Here is a 14774-nt window from a genome sequence, read left to right on the forward strand (position 1 = left end):
GTGCAGAAACCCTCGATTTTCGTCATCTTCCTCTCCCGTGGCAATGGGACCTTATGTTCTTTAAATAAGAGATGATTTGGGGACCTTATTTAGGGTTCTACGGTCAATGGCAGAGTCCTTCCTATCATTAAATATTTTCACCGACATCCTCTCCTCCACACTTCTCTCTCATTTGAGAGAGTGAAGAAACCCTTGCTCTTAAGCCACTTTCACATATGCTACAATATGTGGGCAATCCTAAACTACACATGCCACACAATTTGGTCCCCACCATAAACTCTTTTTTGATGATCCAAATCGTCAATTCCGTTACTCTAGCAGCCAATGACTATATACAAACCATAAATTCTAACACAAAGGATATTGAGATTGACTATCATTTCATTCGAGAGAAAGTCAATTGGGTGCTATTATTTCACAGTTTATTTCTTCCTCACAACAAAAGTTCGATATCTTCACCAAGTCACTTGCAAATGCTATTTTTTAATGATTACGAAGCAAGTTGGGTGTGCTATTATCACCACCCTCCAGCTTGAGGGGGAGTAATAATGTAAAACTCTAAGTCTCCACACACGTGTTCAAAGATCAAGACTCCTCAACTCCTCATTCCATTTTATTCTTCAATCATGTAAAAGGGGAAGACTCATCCTCCTAATCCTCCTATTCTCCCTCTTAGTCTACTTCTTCTCGTACGACTCTTCCTCTTAATTTATAAATAAGCAATGTAAGAGGCTAGGGTTCTCACAGTAAAGTGTGAATGCCCATTCCTCTCTCTCTCTCCTTTCTCTCTCTCCCTCTATTTGTTGTGGGGTTTCTTCAGAACAGACGACCATCCCACACCTGAACAACAGTCTCAACATGAAACCCAACTTCTTGTTGGGTAACAAATAGAGAACCATCCTAAACCATGATTGTTTTGTTATGAAGCTCAATTCTCATTGAGAGACGAGACAATCAAAGTTGATTATAAATATTAATAAAGTACTTTCAACTTCTGCCCAGTTATACTTTCCATTATATTGTTAGTGTTGAACTGTGACTTCCATCGTATGCTTGATTGAAAGTCCTTTCATTTGGAAGGCAAAAATAACTCATTAAAAGGACAAACTCCCCCTCACAAACCGCTTGATCTCTCATATTCTGTGCCTAGATTGATGGTCGATTCATACAAAACTCGGTCTATTTTGATGCATTGGGTCATAAGCGTTCGGTTTGATTAGAGCCACATCTGGCTTCAGTACGCACACACAACACACGCAACTGAATTTGAGCCAAACAACTGGAAAGTTGAGGGAGGTGAAAGCTTCTATGGAGAAATGCATGCAAGGTGAATGAGATAATATGGAAGCTCAGGTCGATCACTATCAAGATGATACATATAATGGAAGCTTGGGCCAATCACCGTCGAAGGTAACTAGAGGATTTTCATGCGCAAATCGAAGTCTGCATGGAATGAGATGGAAGACTTGATGGAGGCATGCATGCAAAATGTGGCAATGAAGATGGCCAATGCAAATAGTATGAAGGCATGCAATTGTACCAATCTCATTTAGAAGCAAGGGAAAAGAAGATAATCAGTGGGCCCACCATATAGATGAGGGGTCTCGGTAGCTGTAATTCAACGAGTTTTGGCATCAATTGCTTGGAAAAGGAATGATTTTAGATAATTACATGTATTTGCTTGGGTAAATTGCAAAACAAATGGACCTTGGCTTATGAAAGAACTATTTCCCCAAGTGGCTTTCAATTCTTCTTCTTTTTTCTTAACTTGCTATTGCTACAGATGGTTGCAGTTGGTTGCAGTTGGTAGGTAAAAGCCTTCCCAAAATTGTTGATTTCATTTTAATGGCTGGAATTTCTCAAACCATTCGAATGTTTGGTTCCTCCTAAATGTTGGTACGTATGTGCTCAATTCCCCTCGTTTGGTTATGAGCAGTTGATTAACACCCCATTTTGCACCTTAGATTTGGTGGTAAATGGGTGTGTTACAAATCCAAATAGTTGTATTTTTTGCTTGGCAACCTTGGTTATGGTGGTAAATGGAATCAAAGGTACCTCAAATCTACATTTTATATGTTTTGAAATCTCAGTAAGAATACTGAGATTCCGGAGTAATCTAAAGCAAATGCCTATTTTGCATTATTTTTAAGGGTGAGAGAGTTGCGCATATAGTAAAGGTGTATATAGGCTACTAATCCACTAAACACATGGCACACTAATGATACCCTAAAACAATCCAATTATTATCTGCAGCACTAAAATCACGTCAATAAAACGTTATAAACCACCCAACATTAGATATCTAAATGTTAAAAAAGGTCATTGAGTAAAAATACTGAGATTCCAGAGTAATCCAAAGCAAATGTATATCTACACCATCCATCCATCCATTTTGCCATATCATTTTATGGCATGAGCCTAAAAAAGAAGGAAATAAATATCTCACGTGGACCACACCATAAGAAAAAGTGGTGATTGAACACCCACCATTAAAAATATCCTAGGGTCCACTGCAATGCGCATGTAATGCTTATTTTCCATCTGACATATTGATAAGGTCATGTATAACTATGCAATGAGGTTTCGGCGAGCAGCCTTCATCGTGGGTTTGCCCTCTACTGGTGTGAGTTTGATTCCTCTCCCTGGCACTACCTGATACACAATGTGAGTAATTGTGTGTATTCGCATGTATTAGTTTCGCTTCAAAAAAGGTGGGGATACCTCGTGTATTAATTTAAAAAAAAAGAAGCAAAACAAAGGAAAAATGTCACACATAATTGGATGAAGGGAAAAAATAAATATCAACTTGATCTACAACTCTGGCGGCTCTCAAAAAGCTTGTAATGATCATTTATCACTATTTCCAGTGGTGTGGTCCGCTTGACGGTTGGATCCACTTCATTTTTGTGGTCATGACTTAAAATGAACAGACAAAACGGATGTACGGCATGGATATACAATAAATACATCAAGGTGGGCTCCACAGTCAGGGCTGCACCATGTTGGGTGAGGTCGGAGCACACCTAATTCACTGTGTTACATATCATATCAGGAGTGGGCCCACTTAATGTGGGCCATGTGCCAAAGCAACACCACTTCGTCGATCCCATTCAAGTTTAACAGCCAAATATGTGGACATTTAAAACCATAGTAGGAAACATTTCTCGTTCAAACAAAAGCGGATTGGGTGAGACCGGCAAGCCGCTGTGGCCCTTACCATGGGTCCACCTTAATGTACCTTTTCTGTATCCCTTTTCCGGATCACTTTAGGACCTGTTTGGATTCGCGTATAGGGTTGTATTGCATTGTTATTTAATACGACAGATGTACAATGGCGGATGTGCACTGTATCAAGTGCCCTATTCGTTTACAAACAGATTGTTTGGGAATGACTGGCTTTAAACATGTAATCAGTGGATGTACGCATATTCACTATTTGTTGAAGGATCGATCTGAAATGGATGGTTAAGCAGACCACATACAATACGAGGTATGGACCTCGTCTTCACCACATACACTCATTACACCATTGAGCACCAGGTCGTATCTATGTGGGCCCCATCACGGTTTATGGGTTTCATCCAAACTGTCAATCAACTTATATAGATTAACATACAGAATGACACCCAATTTATCGGCCTATCTTGGCAGTAACATATTTTATAAGGATCAATTTGTCTGCTTCTATAGGCCCTTCATCTGGCCCTCCATGATGTAATCAATATATAGGATACAAATATCACTGTAGAGTGGGCCAATGGAGGTTTGTACTGTTGGATATCCATCTACTGATGTTTGTGGCTGATCGTGGATGTAATATTAATTGAGGTTCTGCTTTCACATAGACACAACACACACCCATTACAAAATTACTGAAAATTAAAGATCCGATTACCAAATGAAGCAAACAAAACAAAGTCGAAAGAAACAATACACATACAATACGATGAATACAGATAATGTAACGATTTAGCCGTAAGCTGAAAAGGGAAAATATATATACATAAAAAGGGAGAGCAGTGTTTAGAGGGTGTAACAAAAAAAAGAAGAAGAGGACAGTCTAAAAAAAAGAGAGAGTCATTGATTAGGGAAATTTTAACAGTCGCCCGATAGGAAATTACATATATTAGGAAATAGATGATGGCCTTATACACATGTATTGAATTTAAGCATGATTAGACAGAGTATAGTTGCGCACCTCTGTTCGTTGTTAATGAACTGATTAGTATGACGATCTGCACGTATGCAAATAGTGGTCTCTGCATCAATGGTCGTCACAAAATTCTGTAAAATAATCTAATTTCAACAAGAAATTTGAAAGTAGAATGGAAACGATATTTCGTCCAATTTTTTTTTTTAAAAATTGCTTACAAAACGCTAGAAATACGATCTTATAGTCTTTCAGACAGATGTATCATATGTGATGAATATTCATATTTAGAAATAACAGGTTTCGACTTGCATTTACTCGGTTGCTATATTGAGACATTATAACATATTGAGATTGGAGTATTACCTTCTACAGTTAATGCAGCACTGCAAGAAACAAACCCGTGACAAAGACAACAGAACTGTGGTTTTTGGGTGGAGGAAATGGGCGAGGGAAGCATTTGATATAGGCAGAAACTTGAAAAAGAGTAAGCATCAGCAGATGGATATCATAAATATTCCAATAGTGTATGAAATGCAGTGGTCATGTCCCACAAGTCACGAGGTGAATCCATCAACAGGATTCAGTTCAAATACGATTTCACCTCATGTAGATCTAGACATGGCAGAAAATCGGATTGAAAAGTTTCACCGGATAGACCCTCTGCGTAGGGTATAGGAGAGAGGACTATATGGAAGTACTCATCTCCTCCTGTAAAAGAGGGTACACGGAAAGAAACGATATCCATGAATGAGATGATGGATACGGTCCTTTTAGAACAATGATCAGTTGTTGTCGCAGATTGTATAGTGGGAAGAGAAACCCATACCTTCTTTCACTTTTGCCCTTAGGGTAAGATATTTTTGGTGTAAGAAAAAGTCATGTTTATGGAATGATGACCCTAAGATGAGTACATCCCATCTCCAACGTAAGTGAAGAAAACGAAGTAAACAACTGCGTTTACGTCTAAGATGTGGCCGTAAACCCATCCATTCCTCTCGCAAGAGGGTTGAAAACGACAGAGAAGAAGAATGAGGGCGCGGGAAGAGGAGATGGACCAACGAAGCACGCAACCTTTTGAAAGACTTCTCTGGTGAAAGAGGCGGTGCAATGCAATGACTTCGCTGCATTGCCCGATGTCTTCGTAATGTACGTCCGAATTGCGTATCCATGCAGTTTTGGTTTGGCGCTGTATTCGCGTGCTACGTACAGATGCGGATTTCAAATCCAATTCAAACGACGTATAGTGTATTTATTAATAATAAAACAATGCAATACGCCAGGTCCCGACGATCCAAACACGCCCTTTTTGCAGAATCCCAAAAATGAAGTATGAGGTGGATCGTATCATAAGAAACAGTGGTAGTTGACCATTAAGAGCTACGAAAGTTTAAGATGAAGCTGATATTTGTTTTTTTCCCTTCATCTAGGCTTATGTTACCTTATTAATAGATTAGATGGAAAACAGTTTCTCAACATGACAATAGGACATAAGGCCAAAATCAGGCAGATACAAAACTCAAGTGGACCCACATAGCTTCCGACCACTGAAATTCCTGTGCCAATGGGGAAACGGATTGGCTGGTGTATCACACACCAGCTATATAGCTGGTGTATTGACATCAGCAAGTTCCGTGGATCCCATCATGAGGCATGTGTTATATCCAAACCGTTCATCCATTTGGAGAGTTCGTCAGCTTGAGACGAAAAATAATACAGATGTAACGATCAATTGGACCGCAATACAAAAAGAAAGTGGGGAATTGAACGTCTACCATTGAAACCCTTTTGGGAGTCATATAAGTTTTGGATCAATATGATTTTTTCTTCTTCTTCATACGGGTATTTTTGACCTTATGAAGGGATTGGATGGAAATAAATGTTATGATGGGCCCTATGAATGTTTTAACAGTGAAAATCATTCTCCCCGCTGCTATTTGTGGTGTGGTCCAGTTGAGCTCTTGATGTGATTCATTTTTTAGATCATCACCTAAAAATGATCTTGAAAAATTGATGGACGGTGTGGATATAATAAATACATCTTTTTGGGGGCTATATAGCTGGTGTGTGGTACACCAGCCAATCTGATTCCTGCCTGGGGGCACAGGCAAGTTGTGTCCCAGCTAAACGAAAACGAGATTGGCTACTCCCCTGCCACCGCCCGTGGTGGCTGATGGTCGGTGCTATACGGGCCCAACCATGATGTATTTGTTTCATCCATTCCGTTCATCCATTTTTACAGATCATTTTAGATCTTGATCCCAAAAATGAGAGGGATATAAATCTCGGGTGGACCACACCATAGGAAAACAATTGTGATTGGATATTCACCATTAAAATCCTCCTAAGGCCCACTATACTGTTAATTTGACATCAAATATGTTGATTAGGTCATACCGGACCAAATGAAGGGAAAAAACAAAGATCAGCTTGATCCCAAACTTTTATGGCCCCGAAAGGTTTTTAATGGTCGACGCACATTCAACATAGTTTCTTGTAATGTGGTCCACTTGAGATTGGGATATATCTCATTTTTCATCACATGTAAAAAGTAGATGAATGGCATGGATGAAACATACACATCATGGTGAGGCCCACAGAGCACTGACCACCAGCCGTTGGTGGCAGCTAGGGCTGTTCACGAGTCGAGCTAGCTCGAATAACTTGTTCGACTCGGTTCGAGTCAGCTCGGATTGACTCGGCTTGAATGGCTGACTCGGGCCAAGTCAAGCTTATATTTTGTAACTTGAGTTGAGTTCGAGCTGAGTTCGACCGGGGGCATTTCAGCTCGACTCGGCTCGATTAGTAATAATAATAAATATTGTATATATATATATATGTAAGTTATAAGTTTTAACTTAAAAAAAAAAGAAAAAAGAAAAAAGAAAGAAAAGAAACCCTAGCTACTCTATCCGACTGCACACAACGCACCCCCTTTCCCTTTCCCTTTCTTCTCTTTCTCTACCCGCTGACAGCCACCCGCCCCGCCCGGACCACGACCACCAACTACCAGTCTTCTCCACTCTCCAGCAAGACCAGCACGCAGCACGCTGCCTGCACGCACCCCCTTTCCCTTTCTTCTCTTTCTCTACCCACTGCACGCCCGCCCGGCGCTCGACCAGTAGCAATCCACTGGACCACCACCATCAATGCACAACCAGCACGCTGCCTGCCAGCTGCGGCCTGCCCGATCGATCTCATCGAGAGAAGAAGACCATTGATTTTTGTCAATCCCAACTCTGTTAGCACTCACCCCCTTTTTTTGTACATTGATTTTCGTCAATCTCGACTCGGTTAACACGTAACACGAGAATCAATCCTTAATTCGACTATCCATATTCAATATGTAGTAGATGGAAAGTTCTCAAGCACAAATAAATGCCCAATCTAACCTAGGACATCTTACTGGCCCCACTTATTATGAGATCACAAATAAATGCCTAATCTGAGTGTCCATTGTTGATTTTTTTTACTTAATCAAATCCACAGTCATGATTTCATAACCTAGGATTGTGAAACTTATACAATGTTTTTCTTAAATATGAATTGAGGTACCATCAACAATGTTTTTCTCAGGTCTAAATGAGGTAATGATATCATTGATATTTTACAAACTTAATTCTATGAAAAGATTAGTAATAATATCATTGATATTCTACTGACTGATTTTATGAAAAGATTATTAGCACAAACAACTAACGTAACTATCCTCTTCAAGAAGTGGCTATTGGATAGTCTATTAGCTTTTTTGATGAAAAGATCAAAAGCCCAAATGGTTAACACATGAAAAAGCTTAAGCTTGACTCAAGGTAAACTCAACTCGACTCGACTCGAACTCGACTCGATAACTCTGGTAAACAAGCCAAGTTTCAATGTTGAGCTTGAGGCTGAGCTCGAACTCGAGTACATCATGGACAAGCCGAGTTGAGCTTGGCCCACCTCGACTCGACTCGGCTCGATGCCCACCCCTAGTGGCAGCGTGACAGGGGAGTAGTTAGAGGTGTACACGAACCGAGCTAGCTCGGTTAGCTCGCTCGACTCGAAAAAGATCAATTCGACTCGGTTAGAGGCTGAGTGCGAGTCGAGTCGAGTTGATTTTTTGAGCTCGAAAATGGTTCGAGTTGGCCCCAGATCGACTCGACTGGAATCGAACCTAGCTCGAATCGAACCAGTTCGGTGACTCGGTTACTTTGATATTGATGTTGCTCACCAAGTGTTTGATGAAATGACCCAACGAAGTGTGACAGGTGGCAAGGAAGGTATGTATATGAGACTAATACCTTTTTTTTTTTCCCTCTTGATTTTTTTATGTTGTTTAGAAGGTGTTTGACAAAATACCTATAAAACCATTGTTGTTATCTAAATACCATGAGATTTTGAAGGTGCTATTTGTGAAAATGTTGCATAGGTGAACTCGGTTCGAACCGGCCCGAGTTGCTGATCGAACCGAGCTGAGCTGGTTAGTCGGGCTCGAGGACTGAGCCGAGCTGAGGTTAGCTAGTGGCTGAGCCGAGCCGAGCCGAGGCTAGCTCAACTCGGTTCGACTCGATGTACAGTAGCCAATCTGTTTCCGAGCTAAACCGCATTCGTGGCGTGCGGATTAGGTAATACTCTCGCCTGTTTAGAGCTCTGGACAACGGAGGCTCCGAGGGCCAGTGAGGGGCCACCATGATGTATTAATGTTATCCACATCGTCCACACTTCCTTTCATATCATTATAGTGTATTGTACCAAAAATAAGGCAGATCCAATGATTAAGTGGACCACATCGTAAGAAGCAGCAGTGCCAAGGACGACCACCTTTGAAACCTTCTCAGGGCTCGCTTTGTTGTTTTCTTTCCATTCACCCCCTGATATGGTCATATACACTCGGATGAAGCGAAAAAACAAATATCATCTTGATCAAAAACTTCGTTGGTCCCAAAGAATTTTCCAACGGTGGGAATTTAATACCCACCGTGTGTCCCATTTGAGATTTTGATATTCTCTATTTTTGGTATAATATTCTAAAATAATATGGAAGACTGAACGGACGGTGTGGATAAAGTTCATACATCACGGCAACCCCTTGGTGGCCCTCGGAGCCTCCGCCTGTCCCGAGCTCCGAACAGGCGGGGGTAGTACCTAATCCGCGCCCGCATTCATGGGGCCCACCCATGGTAGGGCTCTAACAACCGTTTGCACATGAAAAAACCACCATCTGCACGTGAAAATTGAAGACACTTAGTGAGGGCCACATCTTGGCGAAATACCGCGGTCCACCAGCTTTATTCCGTTTCCCTCTTTCATATTTTATTGTCCGTGTCTGGACCAATAGCGACCGGAGAGCTTCCAAAGAGGAAGAAAATGGCGAACTTAGCCACGGAAAAGGACGTGTGTGGGGTTTGTATTCTCGACCAGATAAAAGGGAAAGAAGAAAGCGGTAAAATGAGGGTTTTACTGCTAGGGTGGACAGTCATAAAGGGGGAGAAGTAATCAGAAAATGATAATCCACGACTAGGATGAAGGATCAGGAAGAGGAAAGAAGAAAAAACTAGGGTTTTTGGTGGAGACGCGGCTAACAGCGTGAATAACGTGCGTCGGCTATAGGAGGGGCATTTTCGACCTTTGGGAAGGCATCCGTACATATGGGGCTTATTCTGGTGAAGTAAAAAGAAGTGGGCTTAAACAGGTAAATGGGCCATAAATGGGTCGTATAGTGGTAATTTTCTCTTGCTTGGGGGCATAGGCAAGTTGTGTCTCAACTAAACGGAAATGGGATTGGCTACTCCCCTGCCACCAACCCGTGGTGGCTGATGGTTGGTGCTCTATGGGCCCCATCATGATGTATTTGTTTCATCCATTTCGTTCATCCATTTTTACAGATCATTTTAGGTCTTGATCCCAAAAATGAGAGGAATATAAATCTTAGGTGGACTACACCATAGGAAAACAATAGTGATTGGATATCCAACATTAAAATCCTCCTAAGGCCCACTGTATTGTTAATTTGACATCAAATATGTTGATTAGGTCATACAGGCTCAAATGAAGGGAAAAAACAAAGATCAGCTTGATCATGGCCCTGAAAGGTTTTTAATGGTCAACGCTCATTCAACATAGTTTCCTGTAATGTGGTCCACTTGAGATTGGTATATATCTCATTTTTGGTCACATGTAAAAAGTAAATGAATGGCATGGATGAAACACACACATCATGGTGGGGCCCACAGAGCACCTACCACCAACCATTGGCTGGTGGCAGCGTGGCAGGGGAGTAGCTAGAGGTGTACACGAATCGAGCTAGCTTGGTTAGCTCGTTCGACTCGAAAAAGGTCGATTCGACTCGGTTCGAGGCTGAGTTCGAGCTAAGTCGAGTTGATTTTTTGAGCTCGAAAATGAGTTCGAGCTGGCCCAGCTCAACCCAACTCAAATCAAACCTAGCTTGAACCGAACTCGGATCGAACCAGTTCGGTGACTCGATTACTTTGATATTGATGTTGCTCACCAAGTGTTTGATGAAATGACCCTACGAAGTGTGACCGGTGCCAAGGAAGGTATGTATATGAAACCAATACCTTTTTTTTCTTTTTTTCTTTTTTCTTAATTTTTATGTTGTTTAGAAAGTGTCTGATAAAATACCTGTAAAACCATTGCTACTATCTCAAATACTTTGAAAATTTCAAGGTGCAGTTCAGACGTTTGTGAAAATGCTGCATAGGCGAACTCGACTTGAATTGGCCGAGCTGCTAACTGAACCAACCCGAGTTGGCCAGTCAAGCTCGAGGATTGAGCCCAACTAAGCCGAGCTGATTTCGAGCTAGTGGCTGAGCTGAGTCGAGCCGGCTCCTAGGAATAGCCAATCCGTTTCCAGCTACCGTGCGCGGATTAGTTACTACTCTCACTTGTTCCGAGCTTGGGACAACGGAGGCTCTTAGGGCCACTGTGGGGCCACCGTAATGTATTAACATTATCTACACCGTCCAAACTTCTTATAGTGTATTGTACCAAAAATAAGGCAGATTCAAGGATTAAGTGGACCACACCGTAAGAAGCAGCGGTGCTGAGGATGACAAATGTTGAAACCTTCTTAGGGCCCACTTTATCGTTTTCTTTCCATCCACCCCTTGATATGGTCATATACACCCGTATGAAGTGAAAAAACAAATATCATCTTGATAAAACACTCCGGTGGTCCCTAAGAATTTTCCAACGGTAGGAATTTAATACTCACCGTGTCCCATTTGAGACTTTGATATTCTCTATTTTTGGTATAATATTCTAAAATAATATGGAAGACTGTATGGACGGTGTGGATAAAGTTCATACATCACGCTGGCCCGACAGTGGCCCTCGGAGCCTCCGCCGGTCCCGAGCTCCGAGCAGGCGGGGGTAGTACCTAATCCGCGCCCGCATTCACGGGCCCCACCCATGGTAGTGCTCTAACAGCCATTTGCACATGAAAAAACCACCATCTGCACGTGAAACTTGAAGACACTCGGTGAGGGCCACAGCTTGGCGAAATACCGCGGTCCACCAGCTTTATTCCGTTTCCCTCTTTTGTATTTTGTTGTCCGAGTCTGGACCAGTAGCGACCGGAGAGCTTCCAAAGAGGAAGAAAATGGCGAACTCAGCCGCGGAAAAGACCCCAATCACAGGTACCATTCCCCAATTATCTCCTATTTTCATCTCATTTCCCTCAATCAGAACCGTCGAATGTCAAAACCTCCCTATAATCTCGGTCGTTCTTTCTTCGTAAAAGAGCAGTGATCACATCCAACCGTAGCTCTCTAAGCCCGCCATGCTTCAGCTTTCCCCCCGCCACCGTGTCGTGTATTTGGGAATCCCATCCATGCAAAAGGTGGGCCCCACAATGAAGATCACCAGGCGTGAAGATCAGGTGGGCCACATCTGTACATTCAATTATATAGTTGCCATCCACTGATTTTGATGCTACGGCTCAGATGATGAGTGGATTAGCCTGATTTTGGCTCCAGGTGATCTTCATGATGGCCCCATCTTTTGCACGGCTTGGATTTCCTACACATGATTTCTTTGGCGGGAAAATCAGGTGTCACGTATGTGGGAATCCGAGCCATGCAAAAGGTGGGCTCCATAATATCAACAGGCGTGAAAATGAGATGGGTCACATTTGCATGTAGGATTAGATGTCTGCTATCAGCTGATTTTGATGGTATGGCGGACTGATGAGTGGATCAGCTGATTTCACTCCATGTGATCTCGATGGTGGACCCCACCCTTTGCATGGTTCGGATTTCCTACATAAATGTCGCTTTGGCAGGAAATTGGATCTCATATATGCAAGAATCCTAGCCATGCAAAAGGTGGGCTCCATGAAGAAGATCACCAAGCCTGGAAACCAGGCTGGCCACATCTGTCCATAGGATCAGATTGTCTGCCGTCCACTGATTTCGGTGGATTGGCCCACCTAATGAGTGGATTGGACTGATTTTTGCTCATGGTGATCTTTATGATGAGTCCCACATTTTGCTGCAGTTGGATGTCCTATGCATATGACACTTTTGGCAGAAAAAAATGGTGGATGGTAAGCTTAGCAAGCAATGGTGTTATGCTTGTATGTGATCTTTCCTCATTATAAAACCATACCTCATGTATTAATTGTTCTACGGTCTTGATGCAAACAAAAGAAGCATTTTATCTCTAATTTCACACTCACATAATTCCAAAGAGAGGAAATACTGAATGATTGGATCCTCAATCCGAGCATATGCATACCTCATAGACTTCTGCTATGATTTCAAGACAATTCGGGCCGATGATTTGTGATCCAAACTACTGGGCTGATGCAACTCATTGTGGATGGACAATGTGTAAACAATCTCACAAATTGGAAGACCCTAGAGACTGATCATGGGCATTATTTCAGCTAAATCGTCCCATTGCTCCATTTATCTTCTTAACCTTCTATTTTCAGGATACAAATTGTTGGATTGTCTCATCAAGGTAAATTATCCACCGACAGCGGTGTTAAACAGTCTGGATCACTCAACCATAGGCCCCACTTGTACAAATCAAGAGCCCCGGTATTGCATATTTTCGAGTTATGAGATCACATGATACCTCTTCATTCCTAGTAATATTGTGCACATACATATGTATATATGTTTTTGAACAAATGCATGTATTCAGGGCATGTCATGGACAAAATGGAGCACAGGTCTGCCATTTCGGTGTCATATGCTGTTTATCACTTGTCAACCAGCGGGATTGCAGTTTCTACCGCGACGGCCGTAACTCATCCTTTAGGTCTTTTGTCTCTTCCTAAAATTTTCATTTCAACTGCATTTGATGTGTGAATTGAATTTCAAACATTCACCATACGGGAATTAATGTTGCTTCTTAGTAGTTAGTATCCATAATGAGGAAGTGGCTATCAAATTGCAGTTACCTTTCTTTCCGTTCCCATCTGAAAGTCATGTAATTGCAATTTGGAGTCTAGAGTCTAGACCTTGAATGCGAATGTAAAGGAAAGTACAAATTGCTCAACCTTAATCAATGTTCCCATCTTGACGGGAGCCATCTTCAGTGTGGTTTTAAATAGTCTGATGCAACTCGGTATCATCCGAGTCGAATTGGATTTGGTCTGGAATGGAATGAGTCACTATGGTACCAAAACCAACCGGCACGGTCTGAGATAGGGTGGGTTGTACCGGTTTTGGCCCCCTGATGAGCTGCACTACTAAATCGCCACTTTAGTCCATGGTCTCTGGCCTTTGTTGCACTTGACTGAACCATATCGATCTGCTCATATTCAATTTATCTCTAACCACTGACCAGGACTATTCACAGGCTGTTTCAGATTCACTTCAATCTTAATTCTATCCTTCCTAATCTTCCCACATATCCATTTCGACATCCTCATCTCAGTAAAACTCTGCAAATACTACCTTTTAGCTGCCCAACACTCTGCCTTAAGCGATGGAAACTTCTATTGCTGAAAAATGAATTGCCTACTAATTTCTATGCAACTCGGTGAAGCACACCTCTCATGCAGTACATCACTTTGACCAAAACTATTGTTTAGAACAGATGGGTCGTAAATTGAAAGAACTCCAGTAGTGATGTTTTTGTGATTTGCGAAGGCATGGAACTCAAATGTCGGTTTTATGATATTGCTGGCGTAAAAGGCATTTGACCACCTTGAAATTCCAGCATGTGAGTGGGAATAATGGCACTTGTGGCATTAGCCAGGTAGGCCAATGATGGCATTAAGTTATCAAGCTCATTTTACTATCTCAGAAACAATGGAAAAGCAATGAAATAAATGGTTTGTTTTACTATCATTTTACAAAGAAAAATGGCTAATTATTGGTGGACTTCTCAGACGCCCTGAAGCATGATGGTTTTACCCAGGATTTAGTCCATCAATAGAGTAGAAGACACTTACATGATAATCTTCCCTGGAAGAATCATCATTTTGTGAATCCGATATGGCATCATGTGGTTCTTTTTTCTACTCAAGGATGTCAAGGAGATGCCAAACTAATTTGACAAATATTTCATCATGCCCTTGAATCGGAGGTATGTATAGGTCTCTGGAGAGTTGTTTTTGAAACTGTTAACACTGGGTAAGATTCTGTCATCTCCATGTAGTCATTCTAAT

General features: G+C 41.8%; 1 protein-coding gene across 5 annotated transcripts in view; it reads left to right on the forward strand.

Moving 5' to 3' along the window:
- Window positions 1-11636: 11636 nt before the first annotated feature.
- LOC131230739 (uncharacterized) overlaps window positions 11637-14774 on the forward strand; it is a 46616-nt gene continuing 43478 nt past the window's right edge. For 3 of the 5 annotated variants that reach the window (XM_058226695.1, XM_058226696.1, XM_058226692.1), the window contains exons 1-2: window positions 11637-11787; window positions 13301-13417. In XM_058226695.1, coding sequence (XP_058082678.1) covers window positions 11751-11787; window positions 13301-13417 — 154 coding nt within the window. In that variant the 5' untranslated portion in view covers window positions 11637-11750. Of the gene's footprint in view, window positions 11788-11891; window positions 12030-13300; window positions 13418-14774 lie in introns of all 5 variants that reach the window. The other 2 variants (XM_058226694.1, XM_058226693.1) reach the window with 2 other exon arrangements.

Source organism: Magnolia sinica, chromosome 17, assembly GCF_029962835.1.
Source record: "Magnolia sinica isolate HGM2019 chromosome 17, MsV1, whole genome shotgun sequence".
Classification (NCBI taxonomy): Eukaryota; Viridiplantae; Streptophyta; class Magnoliopsida; order Magnoliales; family Magnoliaceae; genus Magnolia; species Magnolia sinica.